Here is a 16,745-nt window from a genome sequence, read left to right as displayed (position 1 = left end):
GATGGTATCATGATACAATGATTCTGAGATACTCTGTTCAACACAAGACAATTTATCTATGATATCATGTATGTGTAACAGAAGAGGAAAAAATATTCCTGAGAAGGCGAAAAGTATTTGTTCACAGTATTTGTATTTATTCAATAGCCTACATCTGTTTTGCAAAGTGCAGTGCCACAAAGCAGAACATTTATGGCCTTAACCTTTATGTCTGACACAGACACTTTTGTCCAATGTGGTACATGTGCCGGAAAAAAATTTCAGGCCACAAATACACATTCCACTTAATATTAATAAGCATATAGAACTTTTTTTTATGAAAACAACAAAAGACAGTAAGAAAAAAAACACCAAAACAGGTGAATATTGAACTGAAAAGTCCACAGTGTATTCCACAGTGATTCAGTCCTTTGGGGACATGTCTGCAGTGTATTTGTGTTTATGTATGTGTGTGTGTGCAGCTGCAGTCCACCTGTATTTTAACTGATTTAAGTCCCTGTCCTCAGTATCCTGTTCTTCAATACGGCCTCAGCCCTCAGCAAAATCCACCTTCACCTGCTGCAGCAGCTCAGGGAAAAAAAAGGGGAAAAAAACACCGGCGTGATGCCTTGCAATGGCCGCTTTTCATTGTGTGCTAACACAACAAAGTGTGCAATACGCATGCAAATCGTCTTTGCTACTTTTGCTCACAAGCGTGCGCTCTTTTGACCATTCGGCATTGAATGAGGTCCGTTTTTTCGGCTTGTTAACATTCAGTTAATGAGATGAGAGACACAGCTAGCACACGGAAACAGGGGGCGGCTTGTTTACATTTTCAACCAATGAGAAATCGAGTGACACCGCTTTTAGCCAATCATTTTTAACCAAGCTTTTTTTTTTAACCGAAAGTCTTACACCATTGGACGATATGCAGCGTTGCGTTCAGGTGCAACTCCAAAAAGGAGGACAAATAAGCGTCCGGCTTGAGGCTGCGCCGGACGCCGGACAAGGCATTGAAAATCCGGACTGTCCGGCCTAAAGCCGGACACCTGGTCACCCTAGGCTTCGAACCCCAGACTCCTAGGTAAGAGTCATGCACGCTAACCAGGGCGCATGATTAATTGGAGGCATAGTGACAGGACCCTCAACTGTCACAAATAGAAAAAACTCAACACTTACAATTACTTACATGAAATCAAAAACACTGATGATTTAAAGGGACGGTGAATAAGCGATGCCACTTAGAGATCAAAATGTCATTAATGAACAGAAAATAGAACACAATATTATCATACTCCATGATGGTCTTAAGGGACAATGATGTTCTGTGTGAACTCCGGTGCCTTTCCCCCAGTCTTCCACTGAGTCAGAGTTCATTGACATTTTTTTGTTTTTATCATCGTTCAATCAAAGAGAAAATACAGTGAGTTTAAATATTTATTAGTCGACCCCAGACCAACTATAAAGGAAGCTAGCTTTGAGCTAAATCCGGCACACTTACATGACGCCACGGCGTTAAATTGTTCATTAATGTGCATTGTCCTCGGCAAATAAACAATAAATGAAATGAAATGAAAATGAAGGATGTTGATATTACACCCCTACTGGGGAAATCCTAGGACACTACAGTTACATTGTTTGAGAAGAAGAGAAAGCAATGTGAAAGGTTGAAAGTGCACAGGATACCATCATAAAATCACTTATCCCAGAGGCGAAGTCCAGCAGAGGTAGCATCATGAATTGGGACTTTACTGCCTCTGGGTCTGGACAGTTTGACACCATCAATGGGAAAAATAATTTCCAGATTTATTCAAGAGTCAGTCGGGATGTCAGGGTGAATCTCCATCTGTTGATCCTCAGAAGACCCTGAGTGATGCAAGACAATGACCCTAAACATCAAAGTGGATCTGAATGGAACATAAATATAAATCAGTTTCCTTCTGATGTGAAGACTCAGAGTTTGCTCTGGTCCAGAGTTCAGAGTGGGGAAAAATCTGCCATAGAAGGAATGGCATCATGTCTCAGGATACTTTTTGAGACTTTCATGAATTATATATTTTTTCCATTTTAAAGTGTATAATGAGGAGGTCATGATAATTAAGTGCAGGTAAAGAGGCAGGCCTCAACAGTACATCTCATTTGTGACATCATAGAGTGTCATTTTGGGAACCATCCCTGAACATACATGGATTAATGTTCAAATGATGTAAAAATGAAATTAGCTGAAACTGGACCACTGTCAGCAAATCACCATGCTTTGACACAGAGATGTCATTTTGGATTTCAATGAATTTTCATGATTAGGACCCACTGCCAAAAGTAGGACTAATAGGCTACTACAGTCTCACAACATACTTTCCACCACTGAACCTTTCACCTATTTCCTATAGCTGTGTGTGTGCGTGCGTGCTATGTGTGTAGGTGTGTGTGCGTGCGTGTGTGTGTGCGTGCGTGCGTGTGTGTGTAGGTGTGTGTGTGCGTGCGTGCGTGTGTGTGTGATTTCATAGTGGGATAATAATAATTAAAATCAAACAGTAACTAAACTACAAACAGTCCCATATCTGTTACCGCCAGGTGCTGAGAGCCATGATTGTCAGACTTGTCAAAGTCTGGACTTTGAACACACACACACAACGCTGCTAACTCACAGAGGAATTTCAACAAGCCAGAGAGAGCAGCCCAAGTTTACATTCACAACACAGAGTAGGTGTTATTTTCCTTGATCCATTTTTATCCCTCCTTTTTCGCTGTGTTGGGTTCAGTGAGGCGTTGACATCGAGGAAAGTAGAACAATGTGGAAAGCAGCAGTGTTTGTGTTTCTGCTGCTGAATGTGGACATGGCGGTGAATGGTGCTGCAGATGAGCTGCGGCAGTCTGCCACAGAAAAGTCCAGACCAGAGAAGACACAGACAGAGGAGGCTGGAGTCACCAGTCCTGCATATGACACCACTTCTTCTTCTTTCTTGGGTAACTTGCTGGTGGTACCCATGGATGGGAGTCACTGGGTGGGTATTAAGGCCATTGTCCAAGAAATGGGTCGCCGTGGACACCGGGTCACCGTGGTGATTCCAGAGGTCAACATGCGGATGGGTCCTGGGAAATACTATGACATTGTGACCTTTCCTGTACCTTATGACAAGACTCAATTTGACTCTTTCATGTCCATGCACAAAGACATTATGCAAATGTCTTCACAGTCATTCATGGTGAGGATTCAGAAACGATTCTCACAGATTCTGAAAATTACAGAGTTCATCCACACCACCGCAGAGAGTCTGCTCTTCAACGACAGTCTCATCTCACATCTGGCACAGCAGGTGAGTGCAAACACAGAAACTGAACACAACACCATGATCGGCTTTGAAAATGCAAAACAACAGCCTTGTACTTTGTTCTGAATTGTGTGACATTTATTGGGTCTCGAGTTCGACTACTCCAGATAGTTCTTTGGCTGTTGCTGTGTTTGATTGCCCTGTAGTGTAAAGTGTTTATGACCCTGTGGATAAAACAGTGCAGCTGCTGAATTTGGGCAGTATATTCTGCTTAGTAGAAGAAATATTCACAACATGCACCAAAGTAAATGTATGATTACTCAGCTGAAAATGGAAATCTTGCAGCCAAAATCATGCTTGTGCAAATGCTTGATCTGCAGGAAATCACTCCTTTGAGTGACATTTTGCACCAGTGTGCACGTTTCACCACGTTTTCTACAGTTCGGTAAATTACTCCAGTGGACCACCACCTTGTCGTGGTGGAGGGGTTTGAGCACCCGAATGATCCAAGGAGCTATGTTGTCGGGGGCTTAATGCCCCTGGTATAGCCTAGAAATCTAGACGCACCCTAGCGGCAGCAAATATATTTGCTCCGTAGGTGGGTCTAGAAACGAGCCATAGGAACTTTTTGAGTCTCGAACACCGTTTGTGTTCACCAATCACAGCGCTCTATCTGTTTAGAGAGTCGTTGGCTGGGCTTAACGCGATGACGACATACATTTTAATTGGCTTGTCAGGCTAACATCATCCTGCTCTTTGATCTGATTAGTTGTAGCGCTACCCTATTGCGTGCAGAGGCAGTTTGAAAGACAGCCTTCATCCCGCCCCCTGGATTGAGCCGAGGTCTACCGGTCGTTGCCAGACTATACATTTTAATGATATAGTCTGACTTGTCAGGCTACCCCTGGTAGAGTCTCCCAGGGCAAACAGATCCTAGGTGATGGGTCAGACCACTATGACAAGCATTCAAACAAGGACGTTTACATCACCCAGATTGGTGTCACTGGGGCCCCACCCTGCATGGGGTTGGGCATGGTGACTGGGTCTTTGCCCATGGGACCTGGCCATCTGTAGGCCACCACCTGCAGGAAGGTTCAGGGGCTGGTGCATTGTGGATTGGGCAGCAGTTGTAGGGGGCCTCAACAACACAATTCCTGGATAACGATTCTGGCCATGGGGATATTGAATGTCACCTCACTGGGGAGGGAGTGCCTGAGCTAGTGCGGGAGGTTGAGCGGTACCGGCTAGAGATAGTCAAGCTCACCTCCACACACAATCTGGGCTCTGAAACCCAACTCCTTGAGAGAGCCTGGACTCTCTTCTACTCTGGAGTTTCCCACAGTGAGAGGCAGTGAGTTGGAGTGGGCTTTCTCATAGCTCCCCACCTCAGCCGCCAAGAGGGTCGCCTTCCTTCGCCTTTGGATGGGTTAAGGCGGGTTAAGGCAGGTTTAGGCACTGTCGGCTTATAGACCAAACAGCAGTGTAGAGTACCCGACCTTCTTGGAGACCCTGGGAGGGATGCTGGAAGCTGCTTCGACTGGAGACTCCATTGTACTGGGGGACTTCAACGCCCATATGGGCAGCAACAGCGTTACCTGGAGGGGTGTGACTGGGAGAAACAGACTCCCCGGTCTGAACCTGAGTGTACTTTTGTTGTTGGCAGGACGAAGGAAGGCCCGGGCAGGGTTTGAACCCTTGTTTACCTTAACACACACGCAGTCCAAGTGAGTGGCTTAAAGTCCTGGTAGAGCTCGTAGCAGCGCATACGAGCGGAACACACACACACACACACACACACACACACACACACACACACACACACACACACACCAACCGGCACCACACGCAGTAGCATTATGTCGCCTCGACCGCGGCGGAGATGCCGGATCTATTAAGGAGTTACGGTTTGAGTTAAATTAAAACAACGCTCACAATGTACACAAACAGCACGCTAAAGTGCGCCTACCTGTGCTCCAGCAAACGCAGCAAACGCAACGACCTGTCAGTGGGCGGGCCGAAGAGGCAGGAAGCAAGAGGTCAGGAAGAGGGACACGGCCTACTTTTATACTCTAGGCTTGAGCAACAATTGGCTACAAGCTAAAACGAGTGTCTAGTGCAGCAGAACCCCGTGTTCAATACAACAGTGGCGCCTCATACCACTACACAGGTAAGAGTCATGTGTGCTGACCATTCGACCAATGATCGACTTTATGGTTGTGTCATCTGGCCTTCGCCCGTATGTCTTGGACACCCAGGGCTGAGCTGTCACCCGATCACCACCTGGTGGTGAGCTGGACCGCTGGTGGAGGAGAAAGCTGGACACACCTGACAGACCCAAACGTCTTGTGGGGGTCTGTTGGGAATGTCTGACAGAACCCTCTGTCAGGGGGGTCTTCAACTTCAACCAGGTCCCGAGGGAGGTTGGAGACACTGAGTCCGTCATTTACAGTGGACTATGTAAATGATGGAGAAGGAGTCCTTTTCGTGTCCTCAGCAAGCTTTTAATGTTTTTCTCGAACCGTATAACAGCAACACGGCTGTACTAACTTCCTGTCTCACACTCAGGTGCTTCTGGGTAACACCGTAAGTATCCAAGTATATGCGCGGGCGCATCTGGCTACCGTATAGACAGACCATGTTCTCAACTTGACGCAGCCGTTCTGAGCTGTGGCTGTAATGTTTCTGGTGCCTGCCGTGGCAGCTGTTGTCATATCAAGCCTGGTTGGCTTGTGGGACTCTTGAAGCAGCTGAACAAGGGTACCAGCTGCAATAGGTGGTTGCAGAACCAAAAACTCTTTGGGGAGGCCATAGAGGAGGACTACCAGTAAGCCACAAAGAAATTCTTGCAAACTGTCCGACGCCTTAGAAGGGGGAAGCAGTTCTCTGCAAACACTGTTTACAGTGGAGGTGGGGAGCTGTTGACTTAAACTGGGGATATTGTCAGATAGGAAGGAATACTTGTGGAGCAATGCCACTGACACACCTTCTGTAGAGGAAGCATAGGTTGAGGACCCAGGGGTTGATTAATCCATAACCCAAGCTGAAATCACTGAGGTAGTTTGGAAGTTCCTCAGTGGCAAGGCACCGGGGGTGGATGAGATCCACCCTGAGTACCTCAAGTCTCTGCTTGTTGTGGGGCTGTCTTGGTTGACATGCAACATTGCCTACTGTATGGTGTCTGTACGACTGGAGTGGGAGCTTGGTTCACATTGCAGGCAGTAAGTCAGACCTGTTCCTCATCCATGTTAGACTCCTGCAGGGCTGCCCTTTGTGACGAAGAAGACTCCAGTGGTGTATCTCTAAGGGGTCACAGGATAAATCTTCTGAGTTGTTGTGTGTAATATTACTGCATAATTTACCATTACAGAACTCAGTCCTAATCAATGCATTACTTAACTAAATGTACCGGTACTTGTTACTCTTAACTGATGACTTGTGATGAAAACCACTGACAAACTGAGACCCCTCTATTTTCCTATCACTCATTCTGTCTCTTTCACTGCAGGGCTTTGATGCCATGTTGACAGACCCCATGATTCCCACAGGTTCATTAATAGCTCGGAAATTAGGTGAGTTCTGAAACACCACAATTATCTTCATGCTTGTACATCTCCTCACCTGTCTCTGCTAAATCACCCCCAGGTATCCCCACTGTCAATTTGCTGAGAGGTATTCCATTTTCCACGGACTTCAGATCTGCAGGCTGCCCCTCCCCTCCCTCTTATGTGCCTCGCTATTTCACTGGATACACAGATAAAATGAGCTTCAAGCAGAGAGTTGTCAACACTTTGGTGAGCACAATGAAGGATGGATATGTTATTGTATCATACAACGTGCCCATTATCAAGTACATCACAATTCCGAGTTTGTCAAACTAATCCCTCTTATTTTCTTATTTCACACTCTGGAGAAATCAAGTATTTCTGAGATATTGGCACTGACACACAGCTTGCCTAGCTAAACATAGCGCTGAGCTTTAGTGCACATTCAGCCATGTAGTTCATAATGATCCAGTTAAATCTGTACTAAATGTCATGAAGACCTCAGTTAAGCATGGTTAAAATTTAACACATAAAACTAAAATCAAGCATTAATTTTGGCATTTGTTAATTGTGCTGTGATACCTCTGACCTCTCCACAGGTAGCGTTACTAGAGCCACCACTCTCTATGCTGTTTTCCTGGCGCTTTGATCAAATGGCCTATCAGTTCCTGGGAGAGGAGGTGGGCGTAGCTGAGGTGCTGTCAGACTCTGCTATCTGGCTGCTGAGGTAACATGTACAAAGGTTATTTGTTGATATTTGAGAGAAGAGCACACAGCAGACACTATTTCATTCCCTTAAACATAAAAAGTCTCTTTTTTCACATTTAAATATATCTTGTGATGCTGTGTTTCAATAGAACTGACTTGGTACTAGAATATCCACGCCCTCTGATGCCGAACATGGTTCAAGTTGGTGGCATCAACTGCAATGTGAGAAATCCTCTGCCTGAGGTAACAGCTCCGAGTGTTTCTGACCTGAAAACCCATCAACATTTTAGTTTTATTTCACCTCTCCATCACTTTAGCATCGCCCTCTACATCAGGTTTGTGTTTTTTTCAGGATTTGGAGTCCTGGGTGTCAGGAGAGCATGGGTTTGTGGTCTTCACTCTGGGCACGATGGTGTCAGATATGCCAGAAGAGACAACTGTCATCTTCCTAGAGGCTTTCAGACAGATTCCACAGAAGGTAAAGGAATATATACGGTATAAACATAAATATTAATACTGGTCATAAAACACAACGAAGAATCCTCTAAATCAGGGGTTCTCAACTAGTCTCACTCTGGGACCCACATTTTCCCATGGTCGTTAAGTCGCGACCCACTTTTATAGAATTCAAACCAAGATTTTTTTTTTAAGCCTTTAAAAAAAACTAATTTTGCTCTTTATTGAGCAAAGTGCATTTCAGGGCACATGAATGAAACTGAGGAGGACCATGACAACTGCATGTACGAAAGTGAATAAAAAAATATCAAACTGCACAAAATGGAGACCAACAAAATGATATATTTGACTTCTAATGCATCTCTGCATTCAGAGCATGTTCACAAAAGTGAATAAATATCAAATTGCACAAAATAAAGACCCACAAAACAAAACAAGATTCACTGCATTCAGGCCACATTAATAAGAAACTGATATCTTTGCATTCAGAGCAAATAATAAGAAACTGAGGAGGACCATTACAACTGCATGTGTTCACGTGACGCGTGCCTTTCAATATAAGTTATTTTTCAAAATAAAAGACATGTCCAACATCAGATGTGCATTAAATATTATTTACTTTTTTGACAAGCTGTCCGCGACCCATCCAGAACGGGTCCGCGACCCACTTTTGGGTCCCGACCCACCAGTTGAGAACCACTGCTCTAAATGACCTTCTTTTGAAAGGTGATATGGAGATACACTGGGCAGGCTCCTGACAATGTTCCAGATAATGTGAAGATGATGGCGTGGGTGCCTCAGAACGACCTGCTAGGTCTGTGTGTCTACTTCATGTATCATGTCAGTCAGTCACATTTAGCAGGAACTGACAACCTAACTAACTTTGTGCATGCTTGTTTGTTAGCACATTCTGGAGCTCGGGCTTTCATCACTCATGCTGGCTCACACGGTCTCTATGAGGGACTGTGTCACGCTGTTCCCATGGTGATGGTGCCGCTGGGGGCGGATCAGTACGACAATGCAGAGAGGTTGGTGAATAAAGGAGCAGGAGTGTTGTTGGACATTTTTTCCATCACAACAGAAAGTCTCCTTCAGGGACTGAATGAGGTCCTACATGACATCAGGTGAGGAGTCAGAGGGTCATTCCCAACGTGGTTGTCAGCTTTAGATCTTCTTTCATATGTCGGTGTTGTATTCATGAACTCACCTGGTCGTTTGTGTTTCCAGGTATAAAGAAAATGTGCAGAAGCTGTCGACTCTCCATAGAGACCGGCCAGTTGAGCCACTCGACCTGTCAGTGTACTGGACAGAATATGTGATGCGCCACAAAGGAGCAAAACATCTTAAATCTGCTGGTGTTGACCTCAACTGGATCCAATATTCGTGTCTGGATGTAATAGCGCTGCTGGCCACGGTGCTTCTGGTTGTTTTCATTCTGACAGTGAAATGCATGAAGCTATGTTTGTGGAAACTGATCAAGAAGAGAAAACAGGACTAGCCTAGCACGGTGCTACATCTGCACCTTCATCTCAGTATGACTGAGATGAAAACAACAATGAACAAGTCAAAAACGCTGGTGATGATTTAAAGGGAGGGTGTAAAAAGAATAAGCGATGCCATTTAGAGATCAAAACAACATTTAATAAACTGAAAATACACAATATTATCATACTCCATTATGGTCTTGAGGGACAATGATTATTAGTGACCACCCTTCTTTGGTGGGAACATGACGTACTCCACAGCCAGGGCAACAGTAAAGGCAGCAAAGCCCCACTTGAATCCTTTCAGCAGAACATCTGACAGAGTCACAGCGCGGGCGAAGCCGCCTGAGTATCTCCATGCCTCATTACTGCAGAGTGACAAAGGAGAAAGTGTCAGGAGTCAAATACTTATATAAAATGAAGTCAGAAAACTCTCATGATGATTAAATGACTGACCGTGCCCATGGGTCCTTGAGGCCCCTGGCTGCCAACCTCTGCTGTGTGAACTCCATTGGTGTTCCCTGAGTCTTCCACTGCCGCCAGTCTGGCATGGACAGCTTGCTGTGGCCGTGGTCACCTCCCATACTGAAAATATTTACACACAAACATGTTTCATGTTGCCAGCATGTTGTAATGTTTATTAGCATTTAGTTCATTTTGTGCCCCTCATGTTTATTTTTCTAATTTGTGACATGCAGATGTGATTAGAGTCAGGATAACTGAAAATGTTTGTCAGACTTCAAACAAAGAGAAAATACAGGAGACAGTGGAAAAAAACATGTGCAGCTTTTGGAGTTACCTGTAGCCTATTCATGTCAACTATGTCTGTAATGAGTGTATTCAAGTCAACTATATTTGTCTGTAATGAGTGTATTCAAACACTCACAGTGTATAAACCTGGTGCTAATAACAGCAATATAAAAGATTATTGGAGTCAGGAGTTTTCAACTCTGTCTAATGAAAAGGGCACTGCATAGTAACACAAATTATTATTAATCAAATGTCTTTAATTGGGTCTTTACTGCCTCTGTGCCTTGACAGTTTGACACCATCAATGGGAAAATGACTTCCTACATTTATCAGAGTCAATCCTGATTACCGCCACCTGCTGACACTCAGAAGAAACTGAGGGATGCAGCAAGACAAGGCCAATAAACACCAGTAAATCTAGTAAATCAAGCAAATCTACCACAGAATGGCTTCACTGGACCAGTCAGAACCCAGTCACAGACCAAAGCTTCACACAGCAAAGAGGCTTTGAATGTGAATGTCAGGTGTGGTCTGTCTGGTTCAAAATTCTCTCTGAAAATTGTGCACTACTGATCCACAGCTACTTGCCACTATTTGTGTGTTATTATCTGTTAATCTACTTTTGTGACTTTGTGACATGGATATCAGATCACATTTTATGACTGGCTAATTCAGAAGACCGAATGATTACAAGAGGTTCACATTTGTTTTATTTTTACATTTCAGCCAAAAGTGTTTTTTTCTATGTGAATAATATTTCAACTGTTTCGCCATCTGTATCATTATCTGAAACTTACTAAAGATTACACCACCAAAAGACGTATCTTTGGTTTCATTCTTAATATAAAAACAAAGATTTGGTGAACAAAGTTTTGTGTGTCACCTTAACCTCAGTTTCAGTTGGACCAAACCCAATTGATAAATAAATAAATGCCAATTACCTTAACATTGTTTCACAACAATCTGTCTGTGAATTCAAGCGTCTGCATTGAAGCTGAAATAACCACTTTTATAAACAAAGGAATTTGTAATGATTGATCTGTTTTAGTATTGTTGAACCAGTGACTGTTATTAAATCTGTGGTACTGCGCTGATGTATCTTGTTTTTGTACGTTAAAAAAGCAATTTTCCTAATAAATGTACAATGAAACAACATGACATTCACCCTGATGAAGTTCAGTGCTGTTTCACCGGTACATTATTGACACACACATATAACCTTATCATTCACTGGCTGTCTAAAACCGATCACTGTCATTGATTATTTAGCTAAACTGTCGAACTAAAACATGGGATATGATTATCGCAGTGATATTTGTGCAAACACACTCGTGTGTTGCGAGACAGGCAGCGTTTCCTCAGTTAGCATAATAGCATTACGCTAACTCGGTTCTCTCACAATTAACGTTTACAGCTTACAGCTTCATATGGGTTAAGTTAGTGTTTCAACCCAGTGGCACAAAGCGACAAAATATGTCATGAATAAGAATGTTTATAAGAAGAAACACATCGTACCTGTCGGTTTGTTGTGACCTCTGTTGCTGCTACACTGAGCTTTGCGACAGATAGAAACGTGTTATGGCAAAACTACGGCAGCGCATTCGGGCCAAAATTCTCAGAGTTCGTTCGGACAGTTTTCTCCTGTGCACATTAAAAAATGGATCAACATTTGCGCTTTTTGCCCACTGTAAGACAGTATCTGCTCAAACATTACTAAATTACACACTATATTAATCATGTACTATTATTTCTAATCCATACCTGAGCATATCAGGACAGCTAAAAATGATAACAAAACTCAGTTTTAATAAAACTATATTTTCACCATCAACCCTGTCCACTGTTTGAAACTAACAGTGCATTCTCATGCTTAAAATTTGATGACAAAAATATTTTATTTATTTTATTATCCAAAGTTTGACTCCACTATAATAACAAAGAGCTTAATTGCTGTGATCCCCTTAGCATTAAAGAAAAATGAAGTTATACAAATATGTTTCTTAACATGTCACATCAAGATTTAAAAGTATAATTTGTTACATATCATAAAAGACACAATGTCACTCAATGTCAAATGATCTGTTGTTGTTGCTGAATCCATATGAATCATCCAGGCACCAAATCTTGAATTTTCAAAGTACTATACAAATTATGAGAGAGAGAGAGAGAGAGAGAGAGAGAGAGAGAGAGAGAGAGAGAGAGAGAGATTTAACAAAAAAAAAAAAACTCTTCACACATGTCAACAGTTAATGTCATACATTAATGTCCAGGAAACGAATCATACAGATGTCACTGTTAATTACATACAATCACTTGTCGTACATGATTGGAAAAATAAATCCAACCGTCTAATAACCAGGGCACCATGGTGATCTGTCAATATGACCTGTGTGGTTTGTACAGCTCAACATTCATGATACTTATTGGCCTGTGTTTATGTATTAGGCTCAGACTTTGTCACAGACTGCATCAGAGTTTGCTCTGTGGTTTGAGCAGATCCTTGAGAGCATCCAGGTTCTCCCCCTCTGGAGCCTCAGGCCATGAACTGTGGTCTGGAGACAAACACACACACACACACAGAGGAAGTTAGAACATCAAACACTGCAAAAACCAAAGTGTGAATATGTGCATATATCAGGAAAGTCAACATACTGGGTATCTCCCAAATGGAGTGGTACAGACTCTGCCCTGCGTCTACCCTCAGTGTGGCTCCAGAGATGTAGGAGGCGGCCGGAGAGAGCAGGAAACACACAACTGATGAGATCTGAGCGCAGAAATAATAAAATAGAGAGAGTCACTCATGCCTGTCAGACCTTATTCTGTCTCACACCAGTTATTAGCAGTGTGTTGTCATTAATGAAGAAATAAATCAACTGGCCTTTAAATCAGTTTTCCCAAATCAAATAAATAATTGAACCAAATTTGAAGAAATCACAGAGATCCAGAGTTCACGAGAACGAGACAGAGACCACTTGAAAACACACTGCCTCCATCATGGAGGTATAATAAAGCTTCAGTTCACATTGTGAGTGTTACTAAATTGCATGCAAAATTTTCACGCACCTCTTCAGGTACTCCCAGTCTCTTTGCAGGGCTGAATGGAACAGACATCTTGAAGAGCTTTGGTCCAAACTCCTTGTAGTTCTCCATGGCTGTTTTGGAAAAGATCGTACCCTACAACCAGACAAAGTCATCGTCTTTAAATTACCTAATGACACACAAAAACTGATTATGCACTAAATTATGACTTGTACGTACCGGTGCTACAGCGTTGACTCTGACTCCAGAGTGTGCCCACTCGATGGCCAGACTCTTTGTCAAGTTATCCACCGCTGCCCTCGCTGCTCCTGTGTGACTGTCAGAGAGAGCAGACAGAGCTTCAGCCTCAGGGAAAAGAGCGAGTTTGGAAATTTGTGTGTGAATTTGGGAGGAGGCGATTGATTGCTTACGCCATGCCTGGGAAGCCCTTCCACATGTCAGCGATGATGTTGACGATCACGCCTCCATGCTGTTTCATCCATGCAGCGTGGACTGTGAGAGAGAGGACCAGAGGACTCAGTCACACAGAGGACTTCTAACATCATGAGCCGCGTTTCCACTGCAGGAGTTCCTGGTAAAGGGAGGGGGTGGGAACTTCTACAGGAACCGTCCTCTCACTCGGCCCTCTCAGTGGCCGTGTCTCCACTGCAGAGTAGGACCCCTCGGCGACGTCATGAGTTTCGATCGCCGCTTAATCGCTGTGCGACAGTTTCGACCGTGACGTCACCCAGGCGGGTCACAAAAATCATAACAACACAAAAACAACGAAGAAGGATGGAAGGAACTGAGGCGGTAGCAGCGTTTCTGGTTTGTGTGTTTGTGCACATGGCGGTTGATTGTAATCCTGCTTGAGTTTTTTTTTTTTTTTTTTTTACTTTTCACGGCATTGTTTTGCGGCGTGAGGGATCCCCAGTGTGTGGAGGTGTGTTGGCCCCCGTAAAAGTTCCTGTAAATGGCCCTGTGGGGGAGGTTCCTGCAGTGGAGATATGCACCAACGGGGCTGGCCCCGTAAAATTACCCCGAAGTTCCTGCAGTGGAAACGCGCCTATTCACCAGTGTTGTCTGTCTGCACACAGGGGCGTTTCTAGACACTCTGGAGGCCCCAGGCAAGAGGTAACTTGGAGGCCCCCACCCCCAACCGGGACAACAAACATTAACTGTTAATGAATCCAAAAATCCCAAACCATTGATGATTCAATTCTGCATACTATGCCAACCCAGTCTCATATAAAACTTACCGTGGCTATGTTGGTCCAAAGTACAAAAACATAGAGGGTTTACAATAACGGCTCTTAAATTGTATGACTGTTACATTTTTTTTTCTATTTTTTTTGCGTCCAAGTCACGTGACTTTCAAGGTTTTGGACGTGAGAACAAAAAACATAGCAAATATATCTACCATTTTTAGTGGAAAAAAATCAATATTTTGAGGTAGTTTCTGCATAAAATGTTCTTTTGATTACATTTCTAGCGAGAAATATATATTTTATTTTCAAAACATTCGCTCAGTGAATGTACATATTCACTCGCTTGCTTGTTGTTGCTATGTCGCTAGGGTGGTTACATTTTTATATATGATACTGAGTTGACTAGGCACAACATTCGATGTAGACAGCCAGTGACAACATCAGTTTGTCACCGATATGGACCAATGTCAGCCGTCTCTGGGGGCCCCATTCCAGCATAGGGCCCTATAGGCAATTGCCTGGGCTGCCTGCCCTGTTGCAACGCCTCTGTCTGCAGCTCACCCTCCTTGCAGCAGTGAAAGGTCCCGGTCAGGTTGGTGTCTATCACGGCCTTCCAGCCTTTGGAGGACATGTGCTCTGCTGGGCTGCTGAACTGACCTCCTCCGTTGTTTACCAGGAAATCTATCCGGCCATACTGCTTCAGCACTGTGGACACTAGATTCTTCACCTGCAGCACAGGGAGATGACACAATATAATCATATGGTTATGCATTAGCTCTGTCAATATGAAGCTGTTTCAGAGGCTGTATGTGTGTGTAAGCCAACCTCATCCTCATTGCGGATGTTGCACGGCAGAGGAGTGACACGTGCAGGGCTGGAGGGAGGGATTTTTTGTCTCATCTCCTGAGCTGCTGCCTCCAGCTTCTCTGGCTTTCTACTGGCGATCACCACACTGCAGCCTGAAGAGACGCCACGCACTCAGTTCACCATCACATGCAACAACTTCTCATTAATGAGTTATTATACAGTTATATGGTGATTACTAGGAATAAACTCGCCGCTAAGCTCTCCATATTTAAGCAGATCTGTAATGTGTGAAATTTAGGCATTGAAGAGAATGCAGAAATAATAGTAGGCTATTGCAATTATTTTGTCAAATATTGCTATTTTCATTTTCTCTAAATAAATATAAAATATTTATTTGTTTTTTTTAATAAACCAAATAAAAAGATGGTTAATTATGTCACCTGGAGAATATGCTATGAAATGCTGTATGCATAATATATATTTTAACTTTTACAAAAAAATAAAAATAAAAATCAGCTCCTGATTTGGACATTGCATTTGGCTGTGGCTTTTTCTACAATTTTTCAACTGTTCAGGCCTAGTGTCTGTTACACTTTATATAGTTCATGTTGATAGTTGCGCCTCCACATGAATAACAGTGTCCAATGTGTAGCTCTTCACTGGTCGGACTCTACACTCTATGTGTGGCAAAGTTCATCAGACTGCAGTGGTCCCTCGGTCAGCTCTGTGGATCACAACACCCTGTCTCTGGTCTGACACAGTAGCACCACTCACCCAGCTCCAGCAGCTCTGCAGAGATGGCTTTACCGATACCGGAGCCTCCTCCCGTCACAACTGCAACTTTGTGGTTGAACAGTCCCGGTCTGAAAACACTGGAAGCCGCCATACTTGTTTCTTGGTGCTGTTGAGTGGAGTTGGGAGTTACGACACTACGCCCTCTGCTGGGAGGTTTACGGCAGATGACGTCGGTGGCGTCGCACTGCTGCCACCTTCAGGATCAACTGCTTCCTACAAGCGTCAGGGTCCATTCAATCTCTATAATCAATCAATAAACATTGTTCATTGTTGGGGGAAAAAAAGCAAATTATGATTTTCCCCCACAACTACCGTTACATAAGACTTGGATAATTCACGTCACAGAGAAATGCACAACGCTCGTTGCGACACTTTCAAAACCATGCCCCTGCTGCTGTCCTGTCCTGACCATTAGGTTTTGTGAATTTACCTTGTACAACACAACTGCACTTTGTCTCCAAGTCCTTCCCTTTACATCTCTACCTAATTTTGTATTTTTTGTGTGCACACTTATTTGTATGTCTGTTACTTATGATGCATGTAGATTTCTTCTAGTAACAAAGACAATCCTTCAGTCGTTTCATATTGATAAAATGAGCCATCAGTGACAGAGCTATTTATCTATCTGAGCAATCAAAACAAACTAAAAATGTATACTGACCCTGTTACACCAGTCATACAGCTTTTTCATGAGAGACTGGCCATTACTGGTGAAAACAGTATCAT

The 16,745-nt window shown here is 43.5% G+C and overlaps 3 protein-coding genes across 3 annotated transcripts; 1 reads left to right on the top strand and 2 right to left on the bottom strand.

The window, feature by feature from the left end:
* The first annotated feature begins 2,571 nt into the window (after positions 1 to 2,571).
* LOC146971061 (UDP-glucuronosyltransferase 1A1-like) lies at positions 2,572 to 9,620 on the top strand. The gene is made up of 9 exons (XM_085805041.1): positions 2,572 to 3,296; positions 6,757 to 6,820; positions 6,894 to 7,042; positions 7,393 to 7,520; positions 7,651 to 7,744; positions 7,854 to 7,979; positions 8,684 to 8,771; positions 8,862 to 9,081; positions 9,185 to 9,620. Exons 1-9 carry the CDS (start codon positions 2,772 to 2,774, stop codon positions 9,453 to 9,455), a joined length of 1,665 nt encoding a protein of 554 aa, XP_085661167.1. The 5' UTR covers positions 2,572 to 2,771; the 3' UTR covers positions 9,456 to 9,620.
* Positions 9,577 to 11,783, bottom strand: ndufb3 (NADH:ubiquinone oxidoreductase subunit B3). Its single transcript, XM_085805042.1, has 3 exons — positions 11,707 to 11,783; positions 9,898 to 10,026; positions 9,577 to 9,809 (listed from the first exon to the last, which is right to left on the bottom strand). The coding sequence occupies exons 2-3, from the start codon at positions 10,023 to 10,025 to the stop codon at positions 9,659 to 9,661; spliced, it is 279 nt and encodes a 92-aa protein (XP_085661168.1). The 5' UTR covers position 10,026; positions 11,707 to 11,783; the 3' UTR covers positions 9,577 to 9,658.
* A 642-nt stretch (positions 11,784 to 12,425) lies between these two features.
* On the bottom strand, positions 12,426 to 16,187 carry pecr (peroxisomal trans-2-enoyl-CoA reductase). The gene is made up of 8 exons (XM_085805040.1): positions 15,999 to 16,187; positions 15,243 to 15,376; positions 14,979 to 15,144; positions 13,641 to 13,722; positions 13,450 to 13,546; positions 13,255 to 13,365; positions 12,844 to 12,955; positions 12,426 to 12,743 (listed from the first exon to the last, which is right to left on the bottom strand). Exons 1-8 carry the CDS (start codon positions 16,108 to 16,110, stop codon positions 12,661 to 12,663), a joined length of 897 nt encoding a protein of 298 aa, XP_085661166.1. The 5' UTR covers positions 16,111 to 16,187; the 3' UTR covers positions 12,426 to 12,660.
* Between the last annotated feature and the right edge of the window lie 558 nt (positions 16,188 to 16,745).

The sequence above is a fragment of the Trachurus japonicus genome, chromosome 17 (assembly GCF_045865225.1).
Source record: "Trachurus japonicus isolate A0001 chromosome 17, Traja_1.0".
NCBI lineage: Eukaryota > Metazoa > Chordata > Actinopteri > Carangiformes > Carangidae > Trachurus > Trachurus japonicus.
Note: the sequence above shows the minus strand (reverse complement) of the source record. Positions and strands in the feature narration are given on the sequence as shown.